The 17,044-nt window shown below is 36.5% G+C and overlaps 1 protein-coding gene across 1 annotated transcript; it reads right to left on the bottom strand.

Moving 5' to 3' along the window:
• Window positions 1–6,310: 6,310 nt before the first annotated feature.
• On the bottom strand, window positions 6,311–9,801 carry LOC142177231 (uncharacterized). The gene is made up of 5 exons (XM_075245702.1): window positions 9,714–9,801; window positions 8,980–9,348; window positions 7,515–8,038; window positions 6,510–7,204; window positions 6,311–6,449 (listed from the first exon to the last, which is right to left on the bottom strand). The coding sequence occupies exons 1-5, from the start codon at window positions 9,799–9,801 to the stop codon at window positions 6,311–6,313; spliced, it is 1,815 nt and encodes a 604-aa protein (XP_075101803.1).
• Window positions 9,802–17,044: the final 7,243 nt, after the last annotated feature.

The following is a 17,044-nucleotide window of genomic DNA, read 5'->3' on the forward strand; positions in this document are numbered from 1 at the left end:
AATTCTTGAAGAGGCATACAGTTCCAGGTATTCTATTTATCCAGGTACCGCCAAAATGTATCAAAATTTGCGGCAACATTATTGGTGGAGGAGAATGAAAAAGGATATAGTTGCATATGTAGCTTAGTGTCTGAATTGTCAGTAAGTTAAGTACAAACATCAGAGACCTGGTGGTTTGCTTCAGAAGTTAGAAATTCCTGAATGGAAATGGGAGCGTATCACTATGAATTTTGTTGTTGGACTCCCACGGACTCAGAGAAAATTTGACGCAGTTTGGATCATTGCGGACAGGTTAACCAAATCAACACATTTCATTCCAGTGGCAGTTACCTATTCTTCAGAAAGGTTAGCTGAAATTTACATTCGTGAGATTGTCCACCTTCACGGTGTGATCATGTATATTATTTCAGATCGAGGTACGCAGTTTATCTCACATTTCTGGATGGCTATATAGCGTGAGTTAGGCACGCGGGTGGAGTTGAGTACAACATTTCATCCACAGACAGACGGGCAGTCAGAGCGCACTATTCAGCTATTGGAAGATATGCTTCGCGCTTGTGTTATAGACTTTGGAGGTTCTTGGGATCATTTCTTGCCACTTGCGGAGTTTGCTTATAATAATAGCTACCAGTCGAGCATTCAGATGGCTCCATATGAGGCATTATATGGAATACGATGTTGTTCGCTAGTTGGCTGGTTTGAACCGGGAGAGGCTCGGTTATTGGGTACCGATTTGGTACAAGATGCCTTGGATAAGGTCAAGAGTATTCAGGATCAACTTCGCACAGCTCAGTCTAGGCAAAAGAGTTATGCCGACCGTAAAGTTCGTGATATTGCATTCATGGTTGGAGAAAGAATATTGCTCCGAGTTTCACCTATGAAAGGTGTAATGAGGTTCAGAAAGAAGGGTAAGTTGAGCCCTAGCTATATCGGACCCTTTGAAATTCTTGAAAAGGCGGGTGAAGTAGCCTACAGGCTTGCATTACCACCTAGTTTATCAGCGATTCATTCGGTGTTCCATGTGTCTATGCTCCGGAAATATCATGTTGATCCGTCCCATGTGTTAGATTTCAGCTCAGTCCAATTGGAGAAAGATTTGACTTACGAGGAGGAGCCGATGTCTATTCTAGCCCGGCAGGTCCGTCAATTGAGGTCTGAGAGTTATCCTTCAGTTCAGGTACAATGGAGAGATCAGCCGATTGAGGCAGCCACCTGGGAGTCCGAGTCGGACATACGGAGCAAATATCCACACTTATTCACCAGCTCGGGTGCTTTTTCTAACTTCGTTCGAGGACGAAAGTTTGTTTTAGAGGTGAAAAATGTGATGACCCAAAATGTCATCTTTAAATTTAATAAGTAATTCTATGTTCTAAGACCTCGAAAAATACTATTTATTATTCCTCGACTTGCGTGCGCAGTACGTAAAATTTTCCGGAAAGTTTTTATGTGAAAAATGGATTAAAATGTGAAATAGAGCTTTAAAACTCAACGGAATTGACTTTGGTCAACATTTTGAGCAAACGGACTCGGATCAGTGTTTTGACAATTTCGGTAGGTCCGTATCGTAATTTGGGACTTGGGTGTATGCCCGGAATCGAATTCCGAGGTCCCTAGCATGAGATATGGAATTTTGATAAAAAATTAAAAGTTTGAAAATTTAATGATTTTTAAGAAGTTACTGATGTTGAATTTATTAACATCGGGTCCGTATTTTGGTTCCAGAGCACGGTATAGGTCCACTATAATATTTATGACTTGTCTGCTAAATTTGGCGAGAAACAGAGTTGATTTGACGTGATTCAGACGTCCGGTTGTGAAAATATAAGTTTTAAAGTTTTCTTGAAAATTTCATTCGATTTGGGGTTCAATTCGTAGTTCTAGGTATTATTTTAGCGATTTGATCGTGCGAGCAAGTTTGTATGAGATTTTTGGACTTGTGTGCATAGGGCTCGGGTGAGTTTCATAGGGTTAACGGATCATTTTTGGACTTGAAAAAAAATTGCAGAAATCTGCTTCTGGTATCCTTCTTCGTGTTCGCGAGAGAGGTCTCACGTTCGCGAAGAAGAAATTGGAGACATACGGAATTGTGCTTCGCATTCGCGAAAGAGGGAACGCGTTCGCGAAGGGGTCGAGGTGTAAAGCTTCACGTTCGCGATCGAAGCCTCGCGTTTGCGAAGGGAAAGGGGCTGGCCAGGAAAATTGCCTTCGCGTTCGCGAAGGCCAAGCCAGGCAAGCATCGCATTCGCGAGGTAGCCCTCGCGTTCGCGAAGAGTAAAATTGGACAGCACAAATTTTTGCTTCGCGAACGCGAGGCACTAACCGCGTTCGCGAAGGGTAAAAGTTCAAGAAACAGAACTTAAGTTCTGGAAAATAGGATTTGTCCCATTTTCAACCCTTTTCCATTTTTGAGCACGGGTAAGGCGATTTTTGGGCGATTTTTACGGAAAACCATTGGGGTAATTGTTCCTTATCCTATATTGATTATATTTCATGATTCCATACTCATTTATATCATGCATCCGTGAATTTAGGGAAGAAAAATCAGATTTTTATAAAATCTTCCAAAAACAAAAATTTAAGACTTGAAGGTCCATTTGACATCGGAATTTGATAAATTTTATATGGTTGGACTCGTATCAGAACGGGTGTTCGAATTTCGTAAGGTTTTCCTAGATTTGAGACATGGGTCCCACCGTCGAATATTTTAATGAATTTCGGATTTTATCCAGAAAATTAGTTAATTCATATGGAATTAATTCCTATGATTCATATTGAATATATCGAATTGTTTATGAATAGATTTGAAGCTTTTGGAGACACATTTAAAAGGAAAAGCTTTGGTTGAGTAATTGATTGGAATTTGCAAAGCGAGATAAGTGTCGTGGTTAACCTTGACTTAAGGGAATAGAACCCTTAAATTATTTGTTATTATAAATGAGTTACCTGATTTATTTCTATTATTTGTTGTTGTCAATAATATTGCATACAGGTTAATGTAAGTGACCCACCTTAGCCTCGTCACTATTTCGTCGAGGTTAGGCTCAACACTTACCAGTACATGGGGTCGGTTGTACTGATACTACACTCTGCACTTCTTGTGCAGATTTCGGAGTTGGTCCCAGCGGCGTACCATAGACTTGCTCGGATTTCAGCTACTCGGAGGAGACTTGAGATATAACTGCACAGCGTCCGCAGTTCTGAAGTCCCCGTCTATTTTACTTTAGCTGTGTGTTTGTTTCGAGACAACTTTAATTTATTTATACCTTTATTTATATTTATTCTAGAAGCTCGTGCACTTGTGACACCAATTCTAGGATGGTATTTAGACACCGTTGTTTTTATGGATTATTCATTATATTTCAGAATTTACTTCCGCAATTATTCTTTGTTATTAATAAATTTAAACATTATTTTAAAAATTGATAATATTATTCTAACGTTGGCTTGCCTAGCAAGTGAAATATTAGACGCCATCACGGTCCGAAGGTGGAAATTTTGGGTCGTGACAAACCTTTTGGAGGATGAATTTTTGTTACGTATTAATATAATTTAGCCTTTGAATTTCTTTACTTGTTCAGTTACGTGCTTATTTTAGTTGATTGAATGTCCATTTAGTGATTATGCCCATTTGTTATGTATTGATTGAGAAGTGTACATATTAAGGTGGTTGTTGAACAACATCACTCCTAATGTATATGATGAATCAATACGATAGGTTTAAAGGTGGATTTAGGAATAATAAAGCCTTGACGTGGTCATAGTGAGCAGTAAGATAATGCCCGTAATTTGGGGAGAATATGTTTAGTAAATTATTGTAGTTGATCAGAGAGAGAATTACGACACGTGAAGTGCTCACGATTAGTAGAGAATACTTAGCCGGAATTATACGTGACGTAGCGGGAAGGATTCTGACAATTGAGAAAATAATAACTCTAAGTCTCCTTAATCTGGTCTCCAACTCTTAATATCTTTAATTGTTAATTTACTACTTTAAATTGTTAGTTAATTAGTTAGACATAAGACTATTAATATATATATATATATATATATATATATATATATATATATATATATATATATACTTCATTGAAAGGTTTGTCTTCTTAGTAATAGTGAACAGTTGTAGCTAAATCCTAGTTCTCTGTGGGATTCTACTTAGATCGAAATATATTTGCAATGACCGCTTAATTCTTTTTATAAAGCATAGTTGGACGTGATCAAATTTTGAATAGAAAAAAAGAGCAAAAATAATAATAATTCTTTGACATTTAGATTTTTCTTTTTTACATTTAATTCTTTCGTGTTTCATGGTTGAAGAAAGAATTAGTGATGCTCTAGTAATTCAAAGAATTAGTGATGCTGTAGTAATTCCAAACTTGCTAGTTTTTTTACGTTCACATGGCTACATTGTTATTAATCCAAAAAAAATTATTGCTACTCGGGTTGTCATTAAACATAGCAGGCAAGTTACTCAACTTTTGGTCAAGTGATCTAATTGTTCAGCTGAAGATAGTACTTGGCGATATAATCATCTCTTCAAGCAACATTTTTTAATTTTGTCCTTGAGGACAAGGACACTTGACATATGGGAGAGCTTGTTATATACCAAATTTATTATAAATAAATAAGAATGGCATATGAGTCAATAAAAGGAAAAAGTTGGTTCGATAGTTAAAATCAGCTATTAAATGTGACAATTATATCTCTCTATATATTGATGATGAAATAATATATCTCTGTATTCCTCTTTCTTTTTCTCGCGATTTTATTTCTCATGTGTGTAGCTTTGTTCAGAGGCTTTTCTTTTTCATAACTTCTTAGGACTACATCTTGGTGTTCTTCATTGAGCACGTTATATATTTGTATTTGTATTTTGGATATTTTTAATATATATATAGAGTTTGAATCAAAACTAAATTATTTGAATGAACCCATAGCATTAACGCCACTTCCGACCATGATTGCTACCCTGGGATATCTTCTTAAGTGGACTAGCGTGCTATCTTTTTTTTTTTTTGGTCAAATCAAAATTTTATATTTAACCAATGAAAATATGTACATCCGCTAGCCCATGGGACTCTAGAGCTAGACCCTTTACAATACTCCTATTGCAGTACTACAATTACGTATCTTTTCCTAGCAGACTAATATACTATACATTGTTGCAAGTAGAAAATCTATTTAACTGTTCTAACAAGGTCTTCCATTTACTCCTTTGCTGGCCTTTGATATGCAATTGCAGTACAATTTCCCGTATTCTCCCTGCATATGTAGTATACTGTTTTTGAAACCTTCTCATGTTCCTTTCCAGCCATGTGTAGTAGATTGTTGCTGCAAACAAAAATATCACAACTTGAGCTCTTGGTCTACCGTTATTAGTTCTCTTAGTTAGCCATTGTACTTCCTTTTCCTAGCTTTCAATGGAGTGCCTTTCTCCCAACCAGTTTAATAGTATAGCCCATATCGATTTTGCATATTCACACTCAAAGAAGAGATGATCAAACGTTTCTTCTTTTTGACTAGTACACAGTACACAGTCTTTTGGCACATCTATCTTCCATTTTGCCAATCAATCTACTGTTGCCAATCTTTGATTGAGTGTTAACCACAGAATGAATTAATGTCTTGGTATAGTATCAGCTCCCAGCACGAGTCTCTTCCATGGAGTTTTCTGGAGTTGAGGCCTTGCAGCTATGTACAATTTCTTGATGCTAAATTTTCCTTGTTTACAAAACTCATTGACATCTCCAGAAGTACTCACAGCCCCAAACCATTCTCTTGTATCAAACACCTTTCTAATAATCCAGCAAACTTGTTGTGGAGTGGACATTGTAATGGCATTTCTCCTCTTTATATAAAATTTGTAGATCCATTTTACCCATACGATGTCCTTTTTTGCATTGATGGCCCATAGGATCTTGCACAAAGCAGCCTTGTTCCATGAGTAGAAGTCCAAAATACCTAGTTCCCCAGTTGAACCTAGCATACATAGTTTTTCCCATGACACTAGAGCTCTTTTTGATGGTTTATTACTTCCCGTCCATAAGAATGTCCTACACGTAGTGGTAACCATGTGTAGTATCTTCTTTGGTAGTAAGAAAACCTATGCCCAATACGTTTGCATTTTAAACAATACGCTCTTGATCAACTGCAACCTGCCACTGTATGATAAAAATTTGGTGGTCCAACACTTGATTCTTGCAATAATTCTCTCCACAAGTGGCATACATTGATGTGTGGATAGTTTTTTTGTTGACAGTAGCACCCCCAGATATTTGAAGGGGAATTCCCCTAGAGTAAAATGCATTTCTCAGAGGATTGAGGCTTTGAATTCCTCATTTACTCCAGCCACATAGAAAGAGCTTTTTTCCATATTTTCTTTTAGTCCAGTTACAACATAAAAGTGATGGAATGCCTGAAGAATTAGCTGTATTGATATTCTGTCTGCTCTGCAACACATGATCAAATTATATGCAAAACATATATGTGTTATCTTAAGCTTGGCACACCTTGGATGGTAATTAAAATCTGGTATTTGTTCAAGTGTCTTCAAACTTCGATTGAGATATTCCATAACCAACACAAACAAGTAGAGAGACATAGGATCCCCCTGTCTCAATCCCTTTTTGGCCTGAAATTTAGGTGTCAACCCTCCATTAAGCAACAATGAATAGCTTACAGTCGTAACACATTCCATTATCATATCAACAAACTTGGCAGGAATTCCATACTCTAACAGAACCATCTTTAGAAATGGCCACTCCATTGAGTCATATGCCTTTCTTATATCCACCTTGATCAAACATCTGGGAGATACACATTTTTGTGTGTATCCTTTGACTAATTCATGGGCCAGAATTACATTGTCTAATATATTCCTCCCTTCAATGAATACAGATTGTGCAGGCCCCACTATGTAGTCCACCACTATTTTTAGCTTCCCTGTTAAGATCTTAGCTATCACCTTGTATAGAGTGGTGCAACATGCAATGTGCCGGTATCCTTTAACATAAGTAGGGCTTGCTACTTTAGACACCAATGTAACAGTAGTGCAATTCACACTTTTCAACATCTTTCCATTTGCAAAGAACTCAAGTACTGCCTCTGTGATCTCTGAACCAATAGTGTCCCAGTATTGTTTAAAGAATTCAGCTAAGTAACCATCAATTCCCGGGGATTTATCATTGGGAAGCTCTTTGATTATCTGATAAATTTATTCCTTTGTGACCTGTTGAAGCATTCCCATTTGTTGCTCTTTGGTTAGGCATGGACCAAGCTTTACAATGTTTACATCCAAGCATGGTAGTTCATTTGCACAAGTCCCCAATAGAGCTTGAAAGAATTGCACAAACTCCCTTTCTACCAGCTTAGGTTCAGTAAGTCTTACCCCTTGCTCACTACATATATAACCTATTCTGTTTCTAGCTTGCCTTGCTTTCACTTGAGCATGAAAAAACTTTGAGTTTGAACCCCCCTGCTTGGATCCAAATGGCCCTAGACTTCTGTCTTAAGACCTGTTCATGTATGCCTTCCCATTTCTCTATCTGATGTAATAACTCCTTTTCCTTTGTGCTCAATTGATTATTGAATAAGTCTGTGCTCAGTTGCTCTTGTACTCCTTTCAACTCATCTCTTATTGGGTTTATTTTCCTTTCCAAAGAGGAAAATTCTCTGTTTGTGTTTGTACTCTGCTCTAACAATTTTAATTTCCTTCGTACTGAGTACATGGCATATCCCTCTATAGTCTGTCCCCAAATCTGTTGCACTACTTCTTTGAATTCTCGATGCTGCATTACTGCATTTAACAATCTGAATGGCTTGGGCAATATCTGTTTAACTCTATCAGTACTTATGATAATTGGTGAATGGTCTGATACACCAGGACAGTCATAAAAAGCTTCAATTCCAATATAAAGAATGAACCATTGAGGATTCCCAAACACCCAGTCAATATTACTGTAAATTCTTTTTGTTGCCTCTCGTTTGTTACACCATGACCATTTCCATCCCTTCCTATTCAGCTTCCCCAATCCCATATCTGTAATGCAATTTTGAAAATTCTGAATTTCTGTTTAATGGACTAGGTTTCCATTCAATCTATCATTGATTGACAATATTGTATTGAAGTCCCCCATCACCAACTACGGATCCTTAATGTTATTATTGAGACATCTCAGTTGATCCCACATTTTCTTCCTATCTGAATTAGTGTTGTAGCCATAGATAAAAGTCAGCTCACAAGAGAAAGCAGAACTTCTATCCTTTACATAACAGTGGACCATCTGGTGATTGGCCATAGTTACATGTACATCCACCATATGATCTTTCCAAAACACCCAGATTCTCCCCTTAGGAGCTACAACATAGTTTGTATATATTGTCCATTCTCCTTCAAACTTTCTTCTTACTTTAGTTACTTTTTTGTCTTTTACCTTTGTCTCAAGGCACCCTATTACAGATACTTTATTCTTAAGCAGGAAGGCCTTGAGTTCCTTCTGCTTAAAGGGCTTATTTAGCCCTCTGATATTCCATGAACAAACTATCATGGGGGAAACTTATCAGAGGTACTGGTGGCCTTTTCTACTCCACTGGTAGTTTCTTTCATTTGAATTCTCAAAGAGATGAATCTGTTTTGGCTTAGCAACTTTTCTACTTCTGCATCAGTCATAATTCCTTCCTGAGACTCACTACTTTGAGGAACCACTTTCATTTTCCCTTTTACTAATATTCCTTGTTCATCAGCATCAACCTTGTCATCTGCCTTCACATTAACTTGACTTTCTTAACTCTGTTGTCCTTCTTATTCTGGTGGTTTAGGCATACTAGTCTTCACTTTCTATTGAGCTATTGGTTGTTGTTTTTTCTGCTTTTGTCTTCTTCCTTTGCGATACTGTTCTTCTCCCTACTCAAGTTTATCAGCAGGCTCATGTTCCTTCTTACAATTACCAGTGTTATGTCCTATTTGCAGACAATGCTAACAATAAGAAGGCTTCCATTCATATTCTAATCTCTGCTCCTTGTAACCACTCTTTTCATCTTCAATCAATACATACTCAGGGAGCGGTTGTGATATATCTATGTCCACCAAAATTTTAGCGTATGAAATTCTATCCCCTTGTGTTGTCAACTTATTAGTGCATACAAGTTTACCTAGGTAGCTTGCAATTCTGCCTAAATTCTCAGTTGCCCAATATTGTATCGGCAACCCAGGTAGTAATACCCATATAGGAACAATACGATTGGTCTCTTTGCTTATGTCAAAATCCGGCTCCCATTGTTTTAGCATCATAGGTCTATTATTGAATGTGTATGGTCCATACTTTAATGCCTTCAACTTGTCTTCATCATCTAGAAATCGAAAGATAAAGTATCCATCATCATGTAAATATATATGTGGTGTATCCACAAAGTGCCAAACACCATATACGAATTTCAGCATCTTCTTCTACTTCAATTTGATTGAGACGGACTACCTTTACCCCTTCTTTCATGACCGGTGGGTAGTACTCAAGCTTCGATCCCTGATGCGTGGCGTGGCTCGATTCCCTCGTACCACATCTGCTAAGGTAACCTTTGATTCATGCGATTCGACTGAAAATGTTAGTTTCCGTGCTGCAAAGTCGCATCGAACTCCACTGGTTTTTGAGCTCCTTGCACTTTTATCAGATCCTCTTTCGCCGGTGCTTGAAGAATAGTTGGGGCGCTCCCCATACCTTGCATCCAGTGAACCAATTGAGGTGGTTCTAGGGTTTGGGGAACCCCCGATTCCGGTGTAACCATCCTATTTCCTGTATCCGTCATCGTATCTGCATCCGCAACTAGATCATTGCGTCGTTTCCGTCGAGTCATTAGTGAAGGCGTACGTTAGCTATTCCCTACCTAACGTGCGCCTCAAGAGCAAACCCTCAAGACTGCACAAGATCAACTTCGGAATCTTTTTAGCATGCTACCTATATCCTTAAAGACTACGAGTATAATAAGAGCGTCTGTCGACAAAAGGATTATCCTAATATGAACATTTTGTAGCTATGATTAAATCAGATGGTTCTATTTTTTAATTTTTATGGCTCGCTCCAGCCAAATAACAAATCAGTAAAACAATAGTAATCACATATATGATTATCAATCAACAAAAATAAAATGTAATATGTGTTTAGTATAGTTGTTTTGAAAAGTAATCTTTTATGGCCTAGACAAAATAAATTGTGGTAGGGAAAATAAAAAATTCCTATGTTACATTACATAACTTTATTCCTTATATATAATACACTTTAATCATTTATATATGATGATTCCTCCAAACAAGTTATGAAAACTGTCCGAAGCTCTACTTTACTTGCAGTCTACTATTTGTGTGTCCACGCTCAAGCTTCCTACTTCAAGTTGTTATTCGCTCAAAAATATGTTGATCAGACCCTTATGTAACCGTTTATAAGTTTTATTGAATTTTAATCCAATAAATAATTTAAACTATATTTAGAATATATTAGTCCAAATAAATATTATTGGCTAATGTAATTAAATTAATTATAAAAGTTTTATGTATACATGAATTAGATAAATAAATCTAAATTCATTGTGCTAGCCCATTTAAATGGGTTACAAATAATGAGCCTACTTCATTAAGTCCAATATATCATCTTCCTAGAGTCTCAGTATGGTGCCACGTGTCAAACGACATGATATGCCAAGTTAAACGAAAGAGCCAATAGGATAAGGTCACGTGTCAAAATGATATGGCAAGCCAAATCAAATCAAAATAGCCAATAAAATTGTGCCACTTGTATAAGTAATATGTTCAGTCAATCAAATGCAGTCTTGTCACGCTTCAATCTGATTGGTCAGAAAGAGTTTATTCTTATGACAACTCTTTTCTCCCACAACTATAAATTGGAGTGTTCATAACTCAGAAAAGATACCAGAATTTAAATCAGATGCAAGAGAGAGCTTGTGAATCAAATGCTATAACTTTCTTTACAAGCTGTAAACATTCAAGAATTCTAAGGATTCAACGATCAATAAGTGTTTTAAGTAATCGAAAATTAAGGTGCATTCTAATGACTCAAAAACCAAGACAAAGGTTCAAGATCAAACTTGAAGCTCTTGGATCAAAATACATACAATTCAAGATCAAGCTCAAAAACCCCTTGCATTTTTCTTTGAAAAGAAGAGTCAGAGGATTTATAAAGACACTTATATTATTTAAAATAAAATACTACGATTGTTATAATATTTTTTAGTCTCGATTATTTTTGACGTAAATTTATTGTCCACACCTTATACTAGAAATAATTACCACAACACTAGTGACTTGTCTGGTTTGTTTTATACGAAAATATATTCTTCTCATAAAGCTTTGTATTAGTAGTATATCATTTAGTTTATAGTATAAGACATTGTATTATGTATTATTCAAGCAGTGTGTGATTTTTTATGTAAGACTCCACATTACTAATACATGCATAACTAATACAATAGTGTGTATGTGTGTGTATATATATATATATATATATATATATCAACCTCGACATAATATAACATATTCATATATATGTTTGTGTATTACCATATTATAATCTTATGATAACTAATATGCGAAGCAAAAGACTCTTAACACTATACTCTTTTTATCCTGTAATATTTTCGACAACGGAAAAGGATCAAATATGTCAGTGAACTATTCGAATTAGGATAAATATGCCCGTCGTTATTAGTTTGGCACAGATATGTCCAAACCGTCCAATACATACTCATTCATTCCCTTAGTTAGACGGAACCCACTATTTTGTCTTTCTTAAATAATTAATAACCGGACCCAATCAAAATCTACTGACCTGATCGATTATGACCAGACCCACCCTTATTTCTAGAAGACCCCACTAGTTATTCCCTAATTTCTAGCCTTTCCTTTTCACATTCTCTCTTCGTGAAGATGGCTCATTTCTAAAATCCCCAATTAGGGTTCAATCTGCTTGTTATAGTGAGTTTATTCTTAAGTAAGTTAGCTATCTTGTTTGATTTTTCCTCACTTTGCTCTCTTACTTCTTTCATTTGCTTTTGAAATGTCGAAATGTTCGAGTTCTTCAAATAGCCGTAGAAGGATGTGGAGTTGCTGCACTCCATCTCACATCGCGGACTGAAATGAATCCTAGAAGACGCTTTTTCAGGTGTCATAAGCCTGATGTAAGTTTTCTCTTTTTTCTTGTTAATATTTATTTTGACAGATTTGTATCGTTGATTTTGGCAGATTTGTAATCGATTTTTGTTATTATGTTAATATTTTATTGTAGAAAAGTGGATGTGGTTATTGGGAATGTGAAGACGATGAATTTCCACCAAGAGCTATTATTGTCATCAACAAATTGAAAAGGGAAAAGGATGCTCTTCTTAAAGAAAGACTTGAAAACAGGGGGAAAAAATTATTTCTTATGTTATTGGGTTTCATTATTGGATTTGTGGTTAGTTTCATGTTTTGAGGGAAGACTTGAAAATATGGTTGTAATTGCTTATGGTTGTTTTAGTTGTATAATTTAGATGCATTGTAATGTAATGGTTCGATGATTATAATTGGAAATGTTTTAAATCATTTGGAATGAAATGTCATTTTTGTGTCATATTGATTGTTTGAAATATTTTTATACTGAACCATGTTCTCATTTAATTGGATTCAAGATAAAGGAGAAATGAAGTTCACTTGATATCTTAACTGCTTTGAAGTTTCTTTCTGATTTTCATGATTGTAAATGCTAATAAAAATTTGGCCTTTCTTATTTCTGTCTCTTAGATGGTAAGGATGCTTTGAAGTAGCATTTTGTTGGAAAAATATAGTGTTGTTTTCCAGGACATAAAGCTATGTTGCACATAGTCGTGTTGTGAGCTTTAAAATATACACACGCACACATATAACATAATTTTACTGGAATGCGAAGAAGCAAACCTGTTGAACATACGCACAATAGAATATTCCTAGTTAACACACATCAAGGCTCTTATTACTGGACCAATTCACTGGGGCCCCAAACAATATTCATATACAAACAACTTTCGCATTCATTATCCAAAAGCACATTCATATCCACAAAAGCAAGATAACATTCATATCAGTTAAACCAAGATAAAATTCATATTAGTTAGACATATCAACCCTCGACATGTCAAATGTGATTGTGAATCACCAAAAACCAACAGTTTTGTGCATAACAGTCACACATAAACAAAGTTAATTAAGTTTTTCACAAAAATAACTAGCCAAATGCCACCAACTTATGATAAATTTCAGAATTTGGTACAGGGACTCCTTCCCCATTTGGCGCCATCTTCTTTTTCTTTTTTCTTACTTCAGCTTGGAGCTGGCTAAGTGTAAGTGCAACTTTCCCCTTCCAAGTTGCCTTAGTTGGTGAGTAAGGCAAGTTTGTTGGCATAGACACTCCATCTGCACCCCCGGTAAATTGAATTCTTCTAGTCCCAGTTGGTAGTCTTGCTTTCAGCCTTCTTTCCTTAGGTATTAATTGTGACTCAGAGATGATTTGTGGCCTCAACGATGGATCTTCCTCATCGCCAATATTTAGACCATAGGCTTGTGATTGTTGTGTTGTGACTTGAGAAGAGTAATCAGATTGTTGTGTTTGTGCTTCAGTTTCAGATTCAAAGTCCAACCAATCATCTTCAGTACTAACGTTCGATATTGTACTATCCTTTTGCTTCTTTTTACTTGATATTGTACTCTCTATGCCATCTTTGCTCTGCCATCCAAAGAATGAGTTAATAAGAATTTTTCATACTTTAAAATTCCATTATAAGTTTGTTTTACCTTGAAACAAGTCCTAGAATTGTGGTTCTCTTTACCACATTTGTTGCTGTCATCACAGTTCCTTTCCTTGAATAACTTCACTCCCCCTTCCACTTCCTTGCTTCATCAAGTTCTCTATTTCTCTTTACTTTGGGTCTGCCCACAGTCTTGACAATTTCATGTGGTTCCATTGCTTGGCTAGGATAAATTTTTCAGAATTTTATACCCTTGACTGGTTGAAACTTGTGCTTGTAAGTCAAGGAATATGCTTCTTTGCTATAGTACCAATGAATTAGTGCCTTAGGATTACCCTTCAAAAGTAAGAAATAACACTAATTAGATAACTTGAAAAATATGAGGTTAAAAAAGAAAACTAAATTAAAATATTTCATACCCTATCGTATATTATAGCTTTGATAGTATGGAGGGAAGGGATCCCAGAAAGTTGCCATAATCTACAATATTTTTTATGTTCAAGATCCACGGTATCTCTATCATCACCTTCTGTGATTTCATATCCAAAGTCACCATTAAACTCAACCTTGCAATAATGAGTTATTGCCCTATAGTCATTGTAAAGCATCAAAGCACTTGGACTAAAGTCACCATTTTATTTTCTGACAAAATACATACAAGGATTCAAAAGAAAATATAAGGAAATGGACGGTATGTAAAACAGAAGCAGAACATTTCATAATAACTAGCCATTACCTGATTTTATCTTCATTGATAGCCAACAGATTCATAACATTTACCCTAATCTCCTCGAGCTTCTTGATAATTGGCATATGTCTAGCTTCAAGAATCCATGCATTAAACAACTTGGTGAAATTATTGTTGACCATCATGTTTTTACACTAAATGTCAAAATATGCTCTACACCAAGACTGGGGAGGATAATGCAGGAGATCTTTGGCAGCAGAAGCATCATCATCCTCACATAGCTCACCCAATCATTTTTAGTTGATCTTTGAAATCTTCTTCATAAGTTCTCCAAGCACACCACCACAACAACTTTTTCATATGTCCACTTGTCTACTTCTTCTGCCAATTTGCCTCAATATGTCTTACACAATATCTATGATGAGATTCAAGAAGTATATTCTGCACAACATCAATTAACCCCTGTGATAAAATAGAACAAACAGTCAGAAAAGGTAAAATATATAAGTGTATAGAAGAGAACAATAGAAATCGGAGATGAATGTTGTAGTGCTTACCTTTTGCATATCTGAGATGAAAGTCACTCCTTGTCCATCATTTAGCTCCAGAGAAAGCTTCAAACACTTTAAAAATAAACCCAAGTCCAGGTAGTTTCCTTGTCTACCATAACCCATGCAAGAGGATAAAATTGGTTCATACAATCTTGACCAATAGCCACTAACAACTGACCCTTAAATCTACCCTTAAGAAAGGTACCATCTGACCCAATCAGTGGTCTTAATCCACTTTTCCACCCATTTTTCAATGCATTGAAGCATATGTATCCTTAAAAACTTTCTTTTCCCTTCTTCAAGAGCATCCTTTGATAAATTGATCACAACATCACTGCCCGGATTAGATTGTCTTATTTCTTATCCAAATGCCTCAAGTTTGTTATAGTCATCAACAAAACTGCCCTCCAACTTCTTAAGAGCAAACCCCTTGGCCCTTTTGAGCTTACTTTTGGATACATTTAAATCAAAACCACTCTCCAACTCAACTTTCATATCATTTAACTTGTACTTAGGATTGTACTGCACCTTTCTCTTAAATAATTGGGCCAAAGTATTCTGATTAGCCCTAGCATTTTTGAAAAATGGATCACATGCATGTTCATCTTTCAATGTTTTGATTCTAATGGTAGGACACTTCTTATCATTTGAAATATACAATCTAAAAGGGCAACAGGTCATCTTATATTTTAGAACTCAAATCTGCACTCTTAAGCCTTAAAAAAAACCTTTATGTTGAAAATTAATAAAAATAAGAATTTTTGCCTTAAAAGTTAATTTTAGTTGACTTCGGTCAATAATTTTGGTAAACGGGCTTGGATCTGTACTTTGATGGTCCTGGTAGGTTCGTATTGAATTATGGGACCTGGGCGTATATCCGGAATCGAATTCGGAGGTCCCTAACTCAAGTTATGAATTTTTTATGAAAATTAAAAGTTTGGAAATTATTTATTTTTAAGAATTGATTGATATTCGGCATTGTTAGTATCGGTCCGTATTTTGGTTTCGGAACCCGTTACAGGTTCATTATGATATTTAAGATATGTCTGTGAAATTTGGTGAGAAACAGAGTTGATTCGACGTGATTCAGACGTCCAGTTAAGAAAATAGAAATGTTAAAGTGTTCTTGAGAATTTCATTTGATTTGGTGCTAAATTCGTAGTTCTAGGTGTTATTTTGGCGATTTGATCGCGCGATCAGGTCCGTATGATATTTTTAGACTTGTGTACATGTTTGGTTTGGAACCCCGAGGGCTCGGGTGAGTTTCGGATAGGCCACGAGATGTTTTGGACTTTGAAAATCTGATTTTTCTGCAGATTCTGTGTTCTGGCATGTCCTTCTTCGCGTTCGCGAAGGTACTCTCGCGAACGCGAAGAGTAAACTGGGCAGCTGAAGTTTTCTTCTTTGCGAATACGAAGGCCTGGTCGCGAACGCGAAGTGATGGGGGACTTATCCTTCGCGAACGCGAAGCATGTTGGGACCTGGGGGGAGGGATTGCTCGTTGCTTCATCGCGAACGCGAGCCATGTCTCGCGAACACGAAGGCCAGGAGGGAGTAATCATCGCGAACGCGAGCTGGGTTTCGCGAACGTGAAGGCTTATCAGCCATTACCCATCGTGAACGCGACAGTGCTCTCGCAAACGCGATGAACACTGTCGCCCAGCACTTAAAAGAATCCAAAAACGAGATTTTAGCCAAAAACTCGTTTTCTCAAAAACCAAACGGTGAGAGGCGATTTTTCAAGAGTCATTCCTTCCCCAAATTGTTGGTAAGTGATTCTAAACCATTTTTTTTCAATTACCCATTACATTTCTTAAAATTTTAACCTAAAATCTAGAGTTTTCATGGTAGAATTAGGGGTTAGGGTAGAAACTAGGGATTTCGGAAATTTGAGGATTTAGACCCCAATTTGAGGTCAGATTTCAAAACTAATTACATATTCGGGATCGGGGGTGAATGGGTGAAAGGGTTTTGGTCCGAACCTCGGGTTTTGACCAAGCGGACCTGGGGTCGATTTTTTGAATTTTTGGAGGAATTTTTG

The sequence above is a fragment of the Nicotiana tabacum genome, chromosome 23 (assembly GCF_000715075.1).
Source record: "Nicotiana tabacum cultivar K326 chromosome 23, ASM71507v2, whole genome shotgun sequence".
Classification (NCBI taxonomy): domain Eukaryota; kingdom Viridiplantae; phylum Streptophyta; class Magnoliopsida; order Solanales; family Solanaceae; genus Nicotiana; species Nicotiana tabacum.

Coding starts and splice junctions, on each gene's coding strand:
- LOC142177231 (XM_075245702.1), bottom strand. CDS start 9,801: ATGACGGATACAGGAAATAGGATGGTTACACCGGAATCGGGGGTTCCC. Junction 9,349..9,713: donor ATTGGTTCACTGGATGCAAG/GTATGGGGAGCG, acceptor TTCGATTTCTAG/ATGATGAAGACAAGTTGAAG. Junction 7,205..7,514: donor GGGAAGGCATACATGAACAG/GTCTTAAGACAG, acceptor TAAATTTATCAG/ATAATCAAAGAGCTTCCCAA.